Raw genomic sequence first — 17,839 nt, 5'->3', positions numbered from 1 at the left:
TGAAAAATGTAATAAAAATGCAATAAATTGACAATTTCAGTGCCCCTTTTCATGGTAAACCCCCAAATCTGTTTTCACAGGCAGACCACCTCCATCTTGTCTAACAGCAGAGCCGGCCCTGACTGGGCTATTAATATTCTGCTTGCTGTTGCTGACTCACTCCCACCAAACCCCATCCACATCCCCAGAAAACCTCTGGGAGTTCTGCACGAAAGATAAACTGGACAAAGAACATTTTGTATAGCTTGCTTGAATGTGAATTAGATTTTACATAATTTACAGGCTTTGTTCTGACCCTTTTTTCGGAGTTGGTGCTTAATTTGGTGGCATTTTACAAAGTGTAACAGGGTAATAGCAAGAAAAAAGATATGGGAAAGTGGAGTTTTTATGTGACAAAGACTCTTGGCTGGAAGCAAGGTAAGATGGAGGGACAGGTCACTCTGCAGAACTGAGATGTGCTGTTCCTAAATACAGGATTTTTTATGGATGCTGCCTGAACATGTGTCACACTCAATAAGGACTAGAAACTTGTTGTTTTTAGAAAAAGAAACTCATCTATTTTGCAGAGAAGCCAAAATTTTGCATTGATTGGCAATTAAGGTACCACAAGGAGAAACCTTGTAAAAATAGGGACTTCCAAATAGGATTCCCCCTCCCCCAATGTTAGACCTAGTTTTTCGTAATTTCAGCTGGATGCTGGTTCAGCCAATGATAAAGTCAGTTTTGTTGTTGCTGGACTGAGCTATGAAATTGAGCTAGGTCCTCTGATGGACTCAAGGGCATCCTGATCAAATTTGCAGATGACACCAAACTGGGAGGGGTGGCTAACACCCCAGAGGACAGGATCACACTTCAAAACGACCTTGACAGATTAGAGAAGTGGGCCAAAACAAACAAGATGAATTTTAACAGGGAGAAATGTAAAGTATTGCACTTGGGCAAAAAAAATGAGAGGCACAAATACAAGATGGGGGACACCTGGCTTGAGAGCAGTACATGCGAAAAGGATCTAGGAGTCTTGGTTGACCACAAACTTGACCTGAGCCAACAGTGTGACGCGGCAGCTAAAAAAGCCAATGCAATGCTGGGCTGCATCAATAGGAGTATAGCATCTAGATCAAGGGAAGTATTCTGCTCTGGTCAGACCTCACCTGGAGTACTGTGTCCAGTTCTGGGCACCACAGTTCAAGAAGGACACTGACAAACTGGAACGTGTCCAGAGGAGGGCAACCAAAATGGTCAAAGGCCTGGAAACGATGCCTTATGAGGAACGGCTAAGGGAGCTGGGCATGTTTAGCCTGGAGAAGAGGAGGTTAAGGGGTGATATGATAGCCATGTTCAAATATATAAAAGGATGTCACATAGAGGAGGGAGAAAGGTTGTTTTCTGCTGCTCCAGAGAAGCGGACACGGAGCAATGGATCCAAACTACAAGAAAGAAGATTCCACCTAAACATTAGGAAGAACTTCCTGACAGTAAGAGCTGTTCGACAGTGGAATTTGCTGCCAAGGAGTGTGGTGGAGTCTCCTTCTTTGGAGGTCTTTAAGCAGAGGCTTGACAACCATATGTCAGGAGTGCTCTGATGGTGTTTCCTGCTTGGCAGGGGGTTGGACTCGATGGCCCTTGTGGTCTCTTCCAACTCTATGATTCTATGAACCTACTGGGTGCTAGAGGAAATCTGGCAGCTTCCTCCCGACAGACCACCAGCACTGCCCAGTTTGGACTTAGCATTGCTCTGAAGTTTCCATTCTCAGCATACCTTTATCTGTTAAGCAGTACATTCCCAGCAGGATCGTGGGTGACCTTTATTTTCTAGGAAAAGCTGGGAGCCCTGAAGACCTGGAATTACCTGTGTCACATGATCAGATCCCTTTGATGCACCAGGAAGTTCCTTTGGGGGCAAACGCTTCTGCTGTGCATAAACCTACATGAAAGTTGGGTGCAGATTGCAATGTGTAAAATCACTGGTGAGGGGTTTGACTGTTGTGTTTTGCTGCTTAAACACGCTGTGTACACTTGCAGGGAAGACCAACCAGTTGTGATCTCCTAGCAAGCATGCACAGGAAAGCAACAGTATAGGTGCATATGCTTATTGTGTGATATTCTACGTGTGGGTTTCACAACCTCTTAACCACTCCATGTAGCCTGTCCAGAGTGTGCCTCCCACCCCGTAATGTCACCAGCTGCAAGAAAGAGTCCTAGGTTTAAGAGGCCATGTGGTGTGTTGGTCAGAGTGTCAGACTAGGACTGGAGAGAGCAACTTTCACATCCCCTCTCAGCCTTGAAGCTTTCTGGACCAGGCACTATCTCTCAGCCTTGGCAATAAAATGGGGGTGTGCATGCTCCACAGAAAACTGGTGGGATATAGATAGATAGATAGATAGATAGATAGATAGATTAGATATGGGTTGTGGAAGCACTATCTGGGGGTGATGTTGCTAAACCTTTCAAGGTACCAAACAGGACAGAAGAGTGGAGCAGAACCGCAAATGCTTGGGCTGGAAGAGCTTGTGGGTCTGTCAGGCTCCAGCTTTAAATTAGCCTCTTGTAAAAGTGCAGGAAACAACCACCTGTCAGAAATTCTTCAGCTGGAATTCCTGCATTGCAGGGGGTTGGACTAGATGACCCTTGAGGTCTCCTCCAGCACTACATTTCTGTGAAATCTCTTAACCAGGCCAATTAGTCAGCCTCAGGAGCTTCCTTGTGCTGATCTTTCCTTCTCCTCCTCTCCAGGGCGAGCGCATCTGCCTGCTTCGCAGGGTGGACGGAAACTGGTACGAGGGCCGCATCTCTGGCACCAACCGCCAGGGCATTTTCCCAGCCAACTATGTGCAGGTGGTGAAGGAGCCAAGAGTGAAGAACTCGGAGGAGTTTCCTTCCTCTCCAGGCCTGCGGGCCTCTTCTGGCTCCCCGTCCCAGCCACACTCACCCGGCCTGAGCACCAGGGGGCAGCTCAACACCTCCCCGTTGGGCCTGCGGGGCTCCCTGGCCACAGATGCGCTGCGTTCCTCCAGCCACTCAGGATTCACTTTCCCTGCATCCCCCAAGTTCGAGCACCCAGAGGCTGTGCCCCGCAGGCCCCAGAACACAGCCAGAGCCGCCTCCTTCAGTCCCCACAGCCAGAGCCCTGTCAAAACATCCAGCAGCAGCAGCCCATCGCCAGCCTCATCCTTCCAGATTCAGGAGCCTGAGCAGCCTGCTGCCCCCACCTTGGCTCCACAACCACGAGCCGTCTTCCCACTGCAGGTGAGGCCCTGGCTGCTCCCCTCAATTCTCCTTTCCTTTCCCCCCAACCTACAGTGGTAGGTACCCACCATATCCTTGCTTTGCAAGCAGTTTGAAGACCCCGGACCAGCTTTGCAATGGGCCTCCTATGTCAGTGGACACTCAGTCATGAGTGAACTTGGCCTTGACAGTGGCAGGCAGCCATTTAAATTCCCCCCACCCCACCCACACACCCCGCCAATGTAGCACCAATCCAGGCATTGTGGGAAACTAAAATGGCGGCCAGAGACCCAGGACAGGCGTTGGTGCTGGTAAGCCCTGCCCAGGTGCTGGGGCTTCAGCTCCCAAGGGTGCTGCCGTGAAGGCCTGAGAAGGGATGTCAGAGAGGGCAAATGCACTTCTGTTTTAGAGGAAGCAGAAACAACACCTGTCCTCAAAAAGCTGATCTTTAAGGGCAAAGATTCCATTTTCTGTGTTAAAATAAATAATGTAAGCTGGAGAGATGGTAATATTCTGTCTCCATTCCTACAGACCCTCATGGCTGTTGGCCTTCACTCAGCCACCAGCACTTTTGAAGTTCCATGTCTGCCCCACCCATGTCTTGGGGCTCAGTCCACCCGCTACAAATCCACCGAACAGTAACATAATCTAGCCCAGGTGTTTCTCAGCTTCTCTGTAGTGCTTCTGCAGCAGACCAAAGGCCTTATGGTTCCTAAGTTTGCTTAAGGTCTCCAGGTGCAGTCCCTTCCTCCCTGTCTCCATGCCTAAGAGGCAGCGTGTCCCCATTTTACCTCCATTAGCCTTAGATTAATGGCACTTCCCGCCCAAGGGCTCAGGACATGGTGCCATTGCTCCCCGCCCCCCCCCCCCAGCTCTGTCCTCCCCACGGCTTCCCCTTTCCCTCTTCCTTTCTCCACAGGCAGCGGCTCCTGGAGCTTCCCAGCCACGCAGCCCTGGACACGTCTCTTCATGTGCGCCCCCCTCCAGTGCGCAGTGGACCCTGTAAGTGAGGCTGGTGACGAGGGCTGGGAAGTGCAAAGCGGGGGTGGGGAGTTTTGCTCCTCCGCCTGGCGGCTGGCCAGGCCCCTCCCTCCCTGTGCAGTGACCCATGGGGAGGGCTGGCTGCAGACGGCCCCCTGGGGTGCCAGCCAGGGGCAGCGTCCGGACTGTGGCTTGGAACAAGGCCCTTTTTCAGAGGGGCTTGCACAGCGCATGAGGAAGCGAAGCCTCTGGCTGCTCTACCTGTGCCTTGGCTGGCCTTTCCAGGCGTTGCAAACTCCTGCTGGAGAAGACAGAGACAACTCAGCATCTCCCAGTGGCAGCACTCTCCCCCCCCCCCCCCCAGTCAGGAGGGGAGGCGATGGGGCGGAGGGCAGCCCAGAGTGTTTGCCTCGGCACATTCCTTTTCCATGTGCAAAGCACAGTTCACTGGCTCTGATCCACACAGCCTGCAGAGTGGAAATGGGAAAGAAAAATGTCCTCTCCTTATTCTTTGATTTGCTTTTTGAAGTGTTTACTGTTTGAGGCACATTTCTTTTTTAAAAAAAATACACATCTTTTATTTATTTGTATTTAATTTATGATTTATGATTATCCCCCCCCCCCCCCCGAGCTCAAGGTGGCATGCCTTGTTTTCCCTCCCCCTCCCTCCATATTTTATCCTCTCAACACCCTGTGACGTCAGGCAGGCTGAGAGCTGGTGACTGACTCCAAGGTCAGCCAGGGAACTTCCTGGCTGAGGGGGGATTTGAACCCTGGTTTCCCAGCTCAAGGCCAACATTACACCGGGCTGTGCTGTCACTTAAATAAATCAGGAAGGAATTGGGCTGACGAAGTGGCTTCTGTTTTTCAGATACCAGGCTCTCTATCAGTACAGACCCCAGAATGAGGATGAGCTGGAACTTCATGAAGGGGACCACGTGGATGTCATGCAGCAATGTGATGATGGCTGGTTTGTGGGTGTGTCTTGGTGCTATAATTTATGGGACAGGGGAGGACTGTACAATCCTAGCACTGGGAAGTGGGCTGGGGCGTATGCTGCTTTTCTGGGGCTTTGTTATGGCCTTGCAGGTCTCCTTTCCCTCCCACCCTGGCCACCAATAGCCCTAGGAACAGGCTGTTGTGACACCGGCTGCTTTTGCATGCCAGGCTTCGTGTGAAGGTGGTGGCTGCCAAGGAGGGAACCACAGCAGCTCCGCTCCTCCTTGGGCTTTTGAGGTCAGCCCATCACAGCATGGAAGCCAAGGTTTGGCTTATAAGGCATGTCATCCAAATCTGGCATCTTTGCTCAGTTCTCTCCTTCTTAACCACAATCTGTAGCCAAGGTTTATCCTATGGTTACAGGTCATGGTCAAGAAGGAGAGATTTTAACTGTGATCCCAAGTTTGGACAATATGCTAAGCCTAACCTTGGCTTCCCTGCCATCGTGTGCCCAGGGAAGAGCAAAGTGGGTGCCAGCGCTCTCTGGGAGCCAGCACATTTGTCAGGTCATGGTAATCCATACTTTGTCTTGCCATGATGCGCAAGCCATGCCAGAGTATCAGTATCAGACAGACCTCAGTTTCAAGTATCAAACTCAGCATTTGGCTTGCAGGAATGTGATACCTGTAGAGTATGACACTCTACCCTTTCATCGCTATGGTGCAAACTTTTTACCTGGCACTGGTCACTGCCCACATGCCCATGTTTTAATTGGAGCCTAGAAATGGCAAAAAGTACATTGGAACTAAGGTCCCTTCATTTTCCCCTGTGTTCACCCATTGAATAGTCCAGCATGGTGTGGGTGATGTAGAATCATTACCCTCCAGATCATGCTCTTGAGTAGCTGCAATAGAACCAAAAGTTCCGGAAAGGCCCCGAAAACAGGATGTGGAAGGACATAACTGTGGCCAAAAAAGCTGGTGCTTCAGAGTGAAGAGTGAATTAGTGCAGTGAATTAGTGCTTCCTTAGAGGCCAATGTTTATTTCAAAAGGTTTTTTCAGGACACTCCTGGGAAAGGTTTCTACTGCAGGGTGGGCAACCTTGAGCCTCTTTCCTTCATCAGGGATTCTTGTTTTCCTTTTGTTTGTACCTTAGGTGTATCTAGAAGAACACATAAATTTGGCACTTTCCCTGGGAATTATGTTGCCCCTGTGTGACTGCTCCTCGACCAACCGCTTGTGTGCCAAGTGGAAACTGAATCTGCTGCTCTTGTATCCGGTTTCCTTGGAAAGATGCCCCACAATCTGTAGACAAGGAGCAAAAAGAGGTGGTCGTGTGAGAGCCAGCCTGGAGCCCAAGTTCTGTTCAAGGAAGGTCTTGCTGCTTGTACCCTGGAGTTCTCTGTTCCTTGACCACCGCCTTCCACTTCTGTGTCTTGGCTTCCTTGTACAGGGTGATCACACTCTTATTTCCCCCACCCTCCAGTATTTATGAAGCATCATTATTTCAAGCCTTTCTGTGACAAGCAAGAGACTCAGGCTAAGCAGACAATGCAGATAACCTCCTGGGCTCTTTGCTAGCTGTGGCCCAACTGAGTTTCCTCTTTGTGGGCAAATCTGGGAGTGCCAGCCCTTCTGCCAGCTCTCATAGCAGCAGTGCAAGGTGGAGATAGGATTGGGACCCTGTGATTGCCCTGCATCAAATCTCCAGAAAGATCCTGCTTCCTTGCAATGGACCACAAACACTGCTGTGGTGTTCTGCAGACTCTGTAACCAATGTCCCACCACAACTGAAGAGTTGACGGCGCTCTCTGAGCACCCACAACCTTCTCTGTGTTCCATGGGAATCCATGGACCCTGCCTAGAGGAGGCTGCTCCACCAAGTGTATGCAAGGCCGCGTGGCTACCAGTAGTAACATTTTTGTACCCTGCCCAACTTCCCTCAAAGGCTTTGGCTGCTGGAGGTCCATCTAAATGGTCTCTCCATCTAAAGGATTCATTTAGAACTTTGATCAAAATAACTTCCAATCATTCCTGTGAGTGGATGCACTATCTTGCTTGTGTTAAACTAAAAGATGTGATCACTTGGAGAGTTAGCAGATTCCTAGGGCTACTCTGCAGCTAGAGCACACTTTGAGCATTCCTTTAGCCTAAACTCTCTGTCTTTACTTGCAGTTCATCTTCATCCTCCTCCTCGCCTAATTTTGAGCACCTGCTACAAAGGGTTTAATATTGATACAATTGTTGGGGGTCAAAGGAAGGAAGTGAAGGGGAGAATTCAGTCCTGTTACGGTTACTGACATCTGTGCTAATTGACCCCAACTAAGAAGCAGTAGTGGTTACTGCTTTTGCATAAGTGCCCATTGTCCACAGCTCCTCTCTGAAGATGCATCTCATTCCTGCCCCCAGCAGCAAATGCCAGACACCGTTGGAGACCCGCAGGACTCCTATCCTGGCATTAGAAATCTGGGCCTGTTTGTAAGTTGCCTGTATCCTGCCTTTAATCTCCTTGAACTTTCCATTCTGGCAGTCTCCTTTCACCTCCAAAGTCAAGGGTCAAGACCGGAGGGAGATTTCTAGGTCTAAAGATATTCTCTAGTGGCTAGAGTAGCCGCAGCTTGAGCTGTTCTCAAACTTCTAGGGGTATGCAGCTGGTGAGGCAGAAAAAAACAGAGGAAAGAGACAGTGGGGGATTGTATTGGGCCAAGAACACTGTGACATCTATGTCTCCTGCAGCCTCTTGCACAGTGCTAACAAAATTGTCCTCCACACTGCAGCAGAACAGCTGTGCAAGTTGAGAGAGTCCCACCCGTGGAGAGAAGATGTGCAGGTTGAGACCAGCCCTGGTGGAGTTGAGTCTCTGCTCTAGGTAAACAACAGGGGCTGCCTTTTGTTTTTAAGAAACATGGTAACAGCACCTTGCAGGTTCAGACTCAGCATCTTGGCTCAGTGGTTTCCAGACTCTTTACCTTCAAGGAAGCCTTTCCTGCTGCATATGCCACAGAACCAGCACATAGCAAAGGACCGTGGCGCATGCCCAAGTTCACTGGTCCTCCCTATCATGAGGCAGTGAGGCAGCTGCCTCAGGTGGCAGATGCTGAAGGGGCTCAGCAATGCCCTTCATGGGATCAGAACTGTGTGTGCCATAAGCCTGCCCTAAAGTAGCTTGCTTTCATCAGGTGAGCACTGTGCAGGATGTGATCCTCTTGCCAGTCTTAGGCAGTTTAGACACCATACCTTTAAAGCACCCCCCAAAAAAATCATGGGAACCATAGTTTACCCCTCAAAAGCTACAATTCCCATCACCTTTAACAAGCTGGTTTCCAGGATTCTTTTTTTTTGGGGGGGGGGGGGAGGCAGAATCATAGAATTGTAGAGTTGGAAGAGACCCTGTGCTTCAAATGTGCCTTAAATGTATGGAGTGTGTACAGCCTCAAAATGCGATTCAGGTGCCTCACTGAAACATAGTCCTGGTCCATTCAGCTTCTGTATGTGGAACGAGGGGGGGGGGCACCAGCGTCTTGTTTGTCTCCAGCAGCAAAGTGTTGGGGGCAGCCCTGCTGTCAACCCATCACTCCCTTGAAGCAGCACTTTTGCAAGGGGAGTTTGGTAGAGACGGCAAATCCTCTTGTGGGAGAGCTCATCTCTCTTCTCTCTCACAACTTGGGAGGAACCCCAACCACCACTATTTGAAACAACCTCATCTAGCGTTTTGGATAAGACTGGGTCTCCTGACCTGACACATCATTCGGAGATGTGTTGTGCCTGCGCTGCACAGCACCACTGAACTTGGTCAGCTTGGAGGAGGCGAGTGGCTGTCTGGTTCGCTCTGGGACAAGAGAGTCCTTCATATTATTGCCTATACAGCTTGTCCTGCCAATAAAATGTCACTGATCTAAAGTCAAGTGTGACTCTTGCCGTGTTGTTTCTAAAGCGTCCACAGATTGAAGATCCCACAAAGGCAGAGAGCAAGAGAGCACGATCTTAAATGGCTAATTTTGGGAGCCCTGACGGGTGGGAGATAGACAAATTGACTCTAGAAGCCCTGTCCCTTGGGAAGTTATCCTGTGTGGTATAGTGCAGCTCTTACTTACTTCATGGAGTTTGGCCTGGAGAACTTCTGGCTTGTGTACTTTTCTAGAAAGGCAGTGTAAAGTCTTCAGTTGTCCCCCTGCCATGTGTTAATGTTGGAAACATTGCCATTTGGATTTTCTGCCTGAGGTACCAGTGTGAAGATTCCTCTGGTGCAGAGGCACGATGGCTGAGCGTCTCACAGCAGGGACAACGCCCAGCCTCTGCCCTTGGACCTTGACAATCCTGAGCGCCTCAGGGGAGACTGCATCCCCTAATTCTGCCATGCGAGATCCAGCAACATCACAGTTTAAAATGGAAGGTTAGAGAGATCCCCATACATTTGTTTATATACAGAGCTATTTAATGTCATTTGCAAATCAAATACTGATTGTGTGAGAAAGAACAAAACAGATTTGCAAGGAGTTGAGGGGGCAGTGCCTTATTCTGGGGGCACTCAAGGGTGCACAATACCGCCACATTTTTTTTCTAAAAGAAAAGCAATTTGAGGGGTATTGGGAGCAGTAAATAGTGTAGAAACAGCAAGGAAGAAAATTCAGGGTAGATAGTGGGGGGAAGAAGCCCTGTCTAGGGCTTCTCTCTTCTCTGACAGTTTCCCCCCTTCCTTTTGAATGGCTCTTTTCCTCTCTCTTAAATGTAAAGGACACCTGGATGGTTAAGTCCAGTCAAAGTTCACTTTCAGGCCAGGGAGCTGGCATTTGGCCACAGACAACTTTTGGGGTCATGTGGCCAGCATGACTAAACCACTTCTGGTGCAACAGGACACTGTGACAGAAGCCAGAGCGCATGGAAATGCCATTCACTTTCCTACCACAATGGTACCTATTGGATCTACTCTCGCTGGTATGCTTTCAAACTGCTAGGTTGGCAGGAGCTGGGACAGAGCAACGGGAGCTCACCCAGTCACATGAACTCAAACTGCCGAACTTGCGATCAGCAAGCCCAAGAGGCTCAGTGGTTTAGACCACAGCACTACCTGCGTCCCTTTACCTTTACCTCTTCCTTTAACAATAGCTGGATGTGCAGAAACTGAGTAGCTGAAGATTTTCACATCACTTTTATTTTGTTAGCTTGATATGTCCACATGGCACATATCAAGCTGCTGTTGCACATGAGCAGGTCAGTAAAAGCAAAAAATGGCAATTTAAGCCTCTGAGATGCAAATACTTCCTCTGTATATAAAAGTGTTGAGAGAGAATGCAATTGGGTTGTTGCCAACAAAGTTCTACTTAGAGTAAGCCCACTGAGCTTAGTGAATCTAAATTATCACACCCATGGACTTTGATGGGTCTACCCTGAGTAGGACTACCATTGGATACAACCCATTGATCTTCTGTCTCTGTCCCTAGATGTCCCTGCCCACAGCAGCATGACATGCTTGTTTTTCAGTAGTCAAGTGTACACAGAGATTAGCATGGAGGTAGGCTGAGCAACATACCTGAGCCTGGCTGGGTCTGTCTTTGTCAGCTGCCTCCCAGCCTTAGTCACTTTAGGGTTTTACAGAGTTTATTGACTGACCTCAAGAGACAGAGGGAATTAGGCTTCAGGGCAAAACAAAAGACCTCTTTCTGGCTCCAGACACAAACCTATTTTGCAGACATGCCTTCAGTTTTTTATATTGCCTGTGCAGAGGGGCTGTGATCGTCTAGGGTGCCATTTGGGAAGGGCAATCTTCTCCCTGCCCCTCACAAATATTTCACTCCCTTGTCTCTCTAGACAGACGGATGCTAACAGTAACACACAATAAAGCGCCCAGGAATCTGCCTCATACTTCTTAAGGCCATTGGCTGACAGCTTCCAAGGGTTTCAGGCAGTGGTTTCTTACAGCCCTACCTGAAGATGACGAGGATTAAAGTCATGCTTAATATGGAATTTATTGCCATTCAAGTTAAGGAATCCACCAACAATCTACTATTTTAGATACATGCTTAGGACTTTTATCCACCTAAGACTTTGTTGCCTTATACTTTGAATTATTATTGATCATCTATTGGTATTGTACTTTTATCTATATTGTTCATGGTGAACAAATACATAATAAATTATTATTATTAAACACATTTCTCATCATTAAGCCACCAAAGCAGGTGCACACAATAAAAGTGGAATAAAACACAGAATACAAGTTCTGCAAACACTAAAATCAATTTAACAAACTCTAAAGCAGCAAAACTAATAATCAAATTCCAAAAACAGCAAAACCATTTCATCAGATATAAAATTGATATTCCGTAAATAAACAAACAAACCTAGGATCTGCACTGCAGCATGTGCTGCCCCACTGAGGCGCGCCCTTCTCTTAAATTCTGGAAAGAAAAGCACATTTGCTTTTGTACCATTATTTTGCTGAAATGCAACACATTTATTTCTTTTTAAAAGTTTTTAGTAAATAAGTCTTCGCAGAGAGGATTGCTAAAGTCACTTCAAGATACTTCCCTCAGATATGGAGATGAGAGAGATCAGCTGGTACTAAAAATATTGTTAGTCTAAGCATTTTTAATGCTCTAAATTGTAAGAATTGAATCTGCAGGTTTCCCCTTCTTGCCCTCTCTAATGCATGACAATCCTGTTTCCTTCAGCTTTAATGGATTACAAAGTGTGGAACCAAAGAGACGCAGTGAGATTTGCGCTTTAACTTATAGTGCAAACATTCTGTCATTGGAGTAAGTGATTAAATTTGGTGGGAGAGGCAAGACATTGCCCACCCTGCCTCCATTCTGGTTTCACTCTTTCAGGTCAGTTTTTCTAAGGCTGCAGTGCATTTAGTAGGGAGGGACCAAGTCCCGTTGAACTGAATGGGGCTTACATCTCCCAAGACGGTGCATCCGCCTGAGCTGTGCCCTTGTTTTTAACTAAAATATGGTGTCAAAAGTCTCATAAACCAAATTCAAAATTTGCTGAAGTTGAAAGGCCAGATGTAAGACCATCTCTTTGCAAAGGCCAGTGAGGCATGAGCTCATTCATTGTGATTTGGAAGTCTGCCTCCTTCTGGCAGCTCCTGCAGTCGAGCTGGTGCCAAATGTATTGCTCTGATTTCTTTTGGACCCCATCAGTACGGCTGAGAGGGAGACAGCCCAGGACCCCCATACAAACGGCCCAGGCTTGTGCCCCAAGGAGGTCACACTGGTGCTGCTGACACAGCAGTTTGACTTCACCCCCGGAGGAGCACTCCATTGTCTCTCGAGACAGGCAGAGGCCAACAGCAGCAGCAAGCCCCACTGAGTGCAAGGGGCTATTGCCAGGGCAGGACTTTGGGGCAGACACCCTGGGCTCAGCTCACTGGCATGGGCAGAAAGGGTCCCAGAGGTAGCAGGGCCGGCTTGCCATATTTTGAAACAAGTGAAGCGATACACATCACCATCTAAGGGAGGCGAGGCCATTAAGCCCCAAGTCTAAAATGCCCTGTTTACTCACAGGTGAGTTCAGACACAATCTGTGCTGGCATCAGGGGACCACTGCTGGTTCCTCAAGGATGCAGGCACTGCGGCTGCTGCCCCTTCCTGTCTTGACCTGCGTAGGAGGGGTGTTGGTGTTGTCTACACTGGTTGGCAGAGGCTCTCCAGCCCCCCCTGGAGATGCCAGAGTCTGAGCTTCAGGCTGCCTACATGCACAGCAGATGCTCTGTCATGGAACTACGCTCCTTCCTCTGGGTTAGGGCCCCTCCTGCTTCTACTGGACTACCCTGGACTTCTGCCCCAGAGCCCTACGCTGATGGTGCCACCACTGGCAGTGCAGCCCAGTCCTAGATGTGTGAATGTTTTCAGAAGTGAGCCCCACAGAACTCCAGGAAGCTTACTCCCATAGACGTTATGGGTTTCTATTGATTGCATAACATGTATACACCGCTTGATTGTAAGAAAACTCAATGTGGTTTACAAAGAAAATGTTCACAGTTGCAGCCTTAGCTTCTTTGCATTAAGATGGATGTTCCCAGAGGGCAGTGCAACCTGGGAGGGCTTTTGTCTCTCCTTACAGCCCAGAATGAAGAGCCTCTGTGCTTCCAGATGATGTTGGTCTAACTCCCATCTTCCCTGGCCAGCAGAGCTTGTGGTCAAGGGCAACCCGGGTTGAAGTCCAGCAACATCTGGAAGGCCACAGATGCCACACCCCTGCTTTTGGGTTTATCCGAAGCACCTATTGCTGGAAGTGAGATGATGGACTAGTCAGCCCTAGATTTTAATCAAGCAGCATGTTGAGAGCCAGGTGGTGTAGTGGTTAAAATACTGGACTGTAGTTGGGGAGAGCCAGGTTTTCATCCTCCCTCGGCCACAGCGTTCCCTGGAGGAAGTCTTTTCCGCCTAACCTCCCTCGCAGGGTTGTTGTGCGTAAGCAATGGGGACGGGGGCCAGAGGTCTTTCTCAGCCTCGGGTCCCCAGATGGGGTTGGACTACAACGCCCATCATTCCTAGCTAGCAGGACCAGCGGTCAGAGATGACGGGAGTTGTAGTCCAACCCCATCTGGGGCATTCAACCAGTGCCTTTCCGCGCTCCAGCGAAGAGCGAGCAGGGGCGCCGCGCGAGCCAAGGCGCAGGGCAGCAGCAGCCGCCGCCTGCAGGGGCTCCGGGGCTCCGGAAGGAGGCGCTCGCCTCCGCTCCCTTCGCCGCCGCCGGCCCACCAGGGAGGCGCGTCCGCCCCTTCGCGGGAGCGAGGAGGAGGCGGCGGCGGCGGCGCGCGGCCAGAGCAGCTCGGGGCGCCCGGGGCAGCAGCCGCCTCCTCCTCCTCCTCCTCCTCCTCCGCCGCCGCCCGGTGTTGCGCTGCGCCGCTTTCCCGCTGCCGCCGCCGCCGCCGCCCGGCCTCTCCGGCGCGCCTCTTCCTCGGCGCCTTCGGGCCCCCCGAGCCCCGTCTGGCGGTGAGTGTCCGGGGGGGGGGGCAGCCCGACAGGTGAAGTTGGCGCAGGAGCTCCGCTCGGGGCTGCGGGGCTGCGGGGTCTGGGCCGGGGAGGGAAGAACCAAGATCATGCCCGAGGTGCGTCCCGTCCTCCCCGTTCTTTGGAACTCCCTGCCTCTTGAAGATTTTGCGCGCACCGTACAAATTCCCTCGCTCCTATTTCTTTCGGGGATGCTTTCCGCAATCAAATTAAGCAAGTTACTTTTCCCTCCGGTGTCTTTTTATTGGGGAAAGGGTGGGGGCTCTTAGTTTTGATTGCCCTGTTCTTGTCGCATGACTTCAGTTGTTCTTTTTAGCTGTAGCTTAAAGGAGATCTGTAAATAAGAGTAAACAGATTCCTCGCCGCTCGAACGAGACTCGCATTCTGGCGTTTCAGGGGCATTCAAGAGGCTTCGCGAGTCTGGCGACTGATGGGCTCCCCTTTCAAGGAGAGGGACACCTGGTCCCGAAAATGCTGCTTCTTCCTCCCAGCTCCTCCTGTCCTTCTGTGCTCCTCTCCTTCTGGAAAGGGGGCCAAGGCTCTTCACAGAATTCAAGCGGACAGGCTCTTGTGCTTGGAGCTTCCAGTCTGCAATTTGCCAGAGGGGAGGCCACTGAGGAAGGGAGAGGTGAGCAGGTGGGTCTGTTTTTTGGCTCAGGGTATATCCATCACATGGAGAAAGGAAGCTCTCCTCAAATCAGGGATGGGGAGCCTGTCACTCTCCAGCCGTTGTGGGACCCCATTCCCCTGGCCAGCATGCCTAGCGGTTGAGATTATGGGAGTAGCATTCCAGCAGCATCTGCAGCGCCATGGCTATCGTGACTGACGTGGCACGTGGGGAACCTGCCTGCGGAGAGAAGCTCTTTAGTATGGATCTGGTTTGAGAGAGCCCTTACTTGTCTGGGGTGGGTCAGGGAGCGCACCTTTCAGTCCTTCCCAGCACAATCCCACCCTGTTGTGTGTGGCTACGGAAGAGACCTGGAATGCTAGCGGAGGACAAGCTGACGCCATCGGGTGCTGGAAAGCTTATGCCTCAATAAATTTTCTTAGATTTAAGGTGCCCAGAGTCTTTCCCCGACCCCCTTACCCCCAGGAAGAGTCTAGTCCAGGCATAGGCAAAGTTGGCCCTCCAGATGTTTTGGGACTTCAACTCCCATCATCCCTGACCACTGGTCCTGTTAGCTAGGGATGGCGGGAGTTGTAGTCCCAAAACACCTGGAAGGCAGAGTTTGCCTGTGCCTGGTCTAATCCTTTGGAATGTGGTCACCTTGTGTCAATGTTGTCTCTGAACGGAGGTCTGTCTCTGGTGGGCTTGCTGATTCAGTCCCTCCTCCGAAAGGTTTGCCCTGAAATTGGTTCTCATTGCCAGGTAATATAATAAAGAACTGCGTGCCCTTGAGCATGTGCAGAGTGTCTTTCTCTCCATTCAATAGCTACATAACAGCAGCACTCTCCCTGCTTGTGATGCCAGCCTTAGATCAGGGGTCCTCAAACTACAGGCCATGGTCCAGATCCGGCTCGTCAGGGTCCTGAACCCAGCCCGGCCAGCAATTGCAGAACTCATCGCTGTCTGATGGGTCTATGGCGAAAGGAAGTACAGCATCCCATGTGCGAGTGCGACCTTGGCATCCGGCGTCTGTTCATAGCGCGTGTGGCTGGTTGGTTGTGGGGAGGGGGGGCGGTGTGCATGCAACAGGAGGGATGATGTGATCCTGCGCATGCGCAGCAGGCTGGTCGGCGCTTTTGCATTCTCTCTATCTCTGGTCCGTGGCTGAGAGTTCCTTTGGCTGCGCTGCGTGAGGCAAGAAACTTGAGTGAGGCAGCCACGGGGGGGGGGGGGAGGTCAGCCGCCCCCTGCTTTCCCTTTTCAGCTGTTACGCTCTGAGGCGGGACAGGAAAGTGGCCACTGGGCCTGGGGAGCCTCATTCCGCCGCCCGGCAGAGCAGATGGGAGGAGATATTGACCATCTCATTAGCCAAAAGCAAGTCCATACTTCCCATTGAAATACTTATATATATATTTTTTAAATGATATTTATTAAAATTTCAGAAACAAAAAATTACGTAGTTAAAAATAAAAAAGACAAGGTAAAATACAAAAAAAGAGAAAAAACATACAAAGTATAGAAAAAAAGAATTAGAAAAAACACTTAAAAACAAATTAATCCTTCCGTATCTTACATTTCATTTCCTTACTTCCCTGACCTCCTCTCACCTCCCTTTTTCGTATTCCAATTCCATTGGTTAATTCAGCAATTCCTTTCCCTCTCTGTTTTTATCTTAATCCTTTAACTTAATATATTATAGCTTTAGATTCTCACCTATTAACCATCCATTTTTGCATACACCTTTATGACATTGCTGCTAAAACCACTTAACTTCATTCTGGCATCATTCTAACATTCATTAATTTTACAATATTTCTGTAAGTAGTCTTTAAATTTCTTCCAATCTTCTTCCACCGACTCTTCTCCCTGGTCACGGATTCTACCAGTCATTTCCGCCAATTCCATGTAGTCCATCACCTTCATCTGCCATTCTTCCAGAGTGGGTAGATCTTGTGTCTTCCAGTACTTTGCAGTAAGTATTCTTGCTGCTGTTGTAGCATACATAAAGAAAGTTCTGTCCTTCTTTGGCACCATTTGGCCGACTATGCCCAGGAGAAAAGCCTCTGGTTTCTTCAGAAAGGTATATTTAAATACCCTTTTCATTTCATTATAAATCATCTCCCAGAAAGCCTTAATCCTTGGGCATGTCCACCAAAGGTGAAATAATGTATTGCCTAGAATGTTGTTTTTGTTTCAAACATTGCAAGTTTTGGACAAAATGGATTGCTTCAAGAAGTGGCAGAGAGATATTTCTAGATTTGTCTGGCAGGGCAAGAAGCCCAGAATAAAATTTAAAATATTAACGGATGCAAAGGAAAGAGGTGGATTTGCCCTGCCAGACCTTAAACTTTATTATGAATCAGCAGCTTTTTGCTGGCTGAAAGAATGGCTGCTTCTTGAAAACACAGACATTTTGGACTTAGAAGGTTTCAATAATGTATTTGGATGGCATGCATATTTGTGGTATGACAAAGTCAAAGCACATAAAGCATTTAAGAATCATATTGTCAGGAAAGCATTGTTTAATGTCTGGATAAGATATAAGGATTTATTGGAAAATAAAACCCCAAGGTGGTTGTCACCGATGGAAGCGAAAGCACTGAAAAAGCTCAATATGGAGGCCAAATGGCCGAAATATTGGGAAATTCTGGAACAAGAGGGAGACAGATTGAAATTGCAGAGTTTTGAGAAACTAAAAAACAAAGTGCGAGACTGGCTTCATTATTATCAGATAATGGAGGCATATAATTTGGACAAGAAAATTGGCTTCCAGGTGGAAAAATCAAAATTAGAAACAGAACTGTTAGAACCCAAAACTAAGACTTTATCAAAGATGTATAACTTGCTGTTGAAATGGAATACTCAGGATGAAATCTGCTATGATTAAATGGGCACAAGACGTTGGACATAACATTATGTTTGCTGACTGGGAACAGTTATGGACCACAGGTATGAAGTTCACGGCATGCAATGCCTTAAGAGAGAATATTATGAAAATGATATACAGGTGGTACATGACACCAGTTAAGCTTGCAAAAATCTATCATTTGCCCGACAATAAATGTTGGAAATGTAAAGAAACTGAAGGTACATTCTTTCACCATTGAAATAGTTATAAGTTTATGTT

General features: G+C 48.9%; 3 protein-coding genes across 15 annotated transcripts in view; 2 read left to right on the top strand and 1 right to left on the bottom strand.

Moving 5' to 3' along the window:
- Positions 1-9,050, top strand: part of SORBS3 (sorbin and SH3 domain containing 3) — a 78,042-nt gene extending 68,992 nt beyond the window's left edge. For 11 of the 12 annotated variants that reach the window (XM_080982387.1, XM_080982389.1, XM_080982380.1 and 8 more), the window contains 4 exons: positions 2,734-3,246; positions 4,145-4,227; positions 5,078-5,184; positions 6,302-9,050. In XM_080982387.1, the coding sequence (XP_080838513.1) occupies positions 2,734-3,246; positions 4,145-4,227; positions 5,078-5,184; positions 6,302-6,363 (765 nt within the window). In that variant the 3' untranslated portion in view covers positions 6,364-9,050. The remainder of the gene's footprint in view (positions 1-2,733; positions 3,247-4,144; positions 4,228-5,077; positions 5,185-6,301) is intronic. The other variant, XR_013979716.1, reaches the window with a different exon arrangement.
- LOC308464205 (uncharacterized protein) overlaps positions 1-17,839 on the bottom strand; it is a gene marked incomplete at its 3' end in the record, with an annotated part of 365,536 nt that overhangs the window by 157,491 nt on the left and 190,206 nt on the right. The gene's annotated exons all lie outside the window — the stretch shown is intronic.
- The window catches only part of PDLIM2 (PDZ and LIM domain 2), a 53,210-nt gene continuing 49,320 nt past the window's right edge, over positions 13,950-17,839 (top strand). For both annotated transcript variants that reach the window (XM_080982565.1, XM_080982563.1), the window contains exon 1: positions 13,950-14,087. The gene's annotated coding sequence lies outside the window, so the exon portion shown is untranslated. The remainder of the gene's footprint in view (positions 14,088-17,839) is intronic.

Source organism: Podarcis pityusensis (genome assembly GCF_964106645.2).
Source record: "Podarcis pityusensis genome assembly, chromosome: 15".
NCBI classification, from domain to species: domain Eukaryota; kingdom Metazoa; phylum Chordata; class Lepidosauria; order Squamata; family Lacertidae; genus Podarcis; species Podarcis pityusensis.
This window is presented reverse-complemented; position numbering and strand designations above follow the sequence as displayed.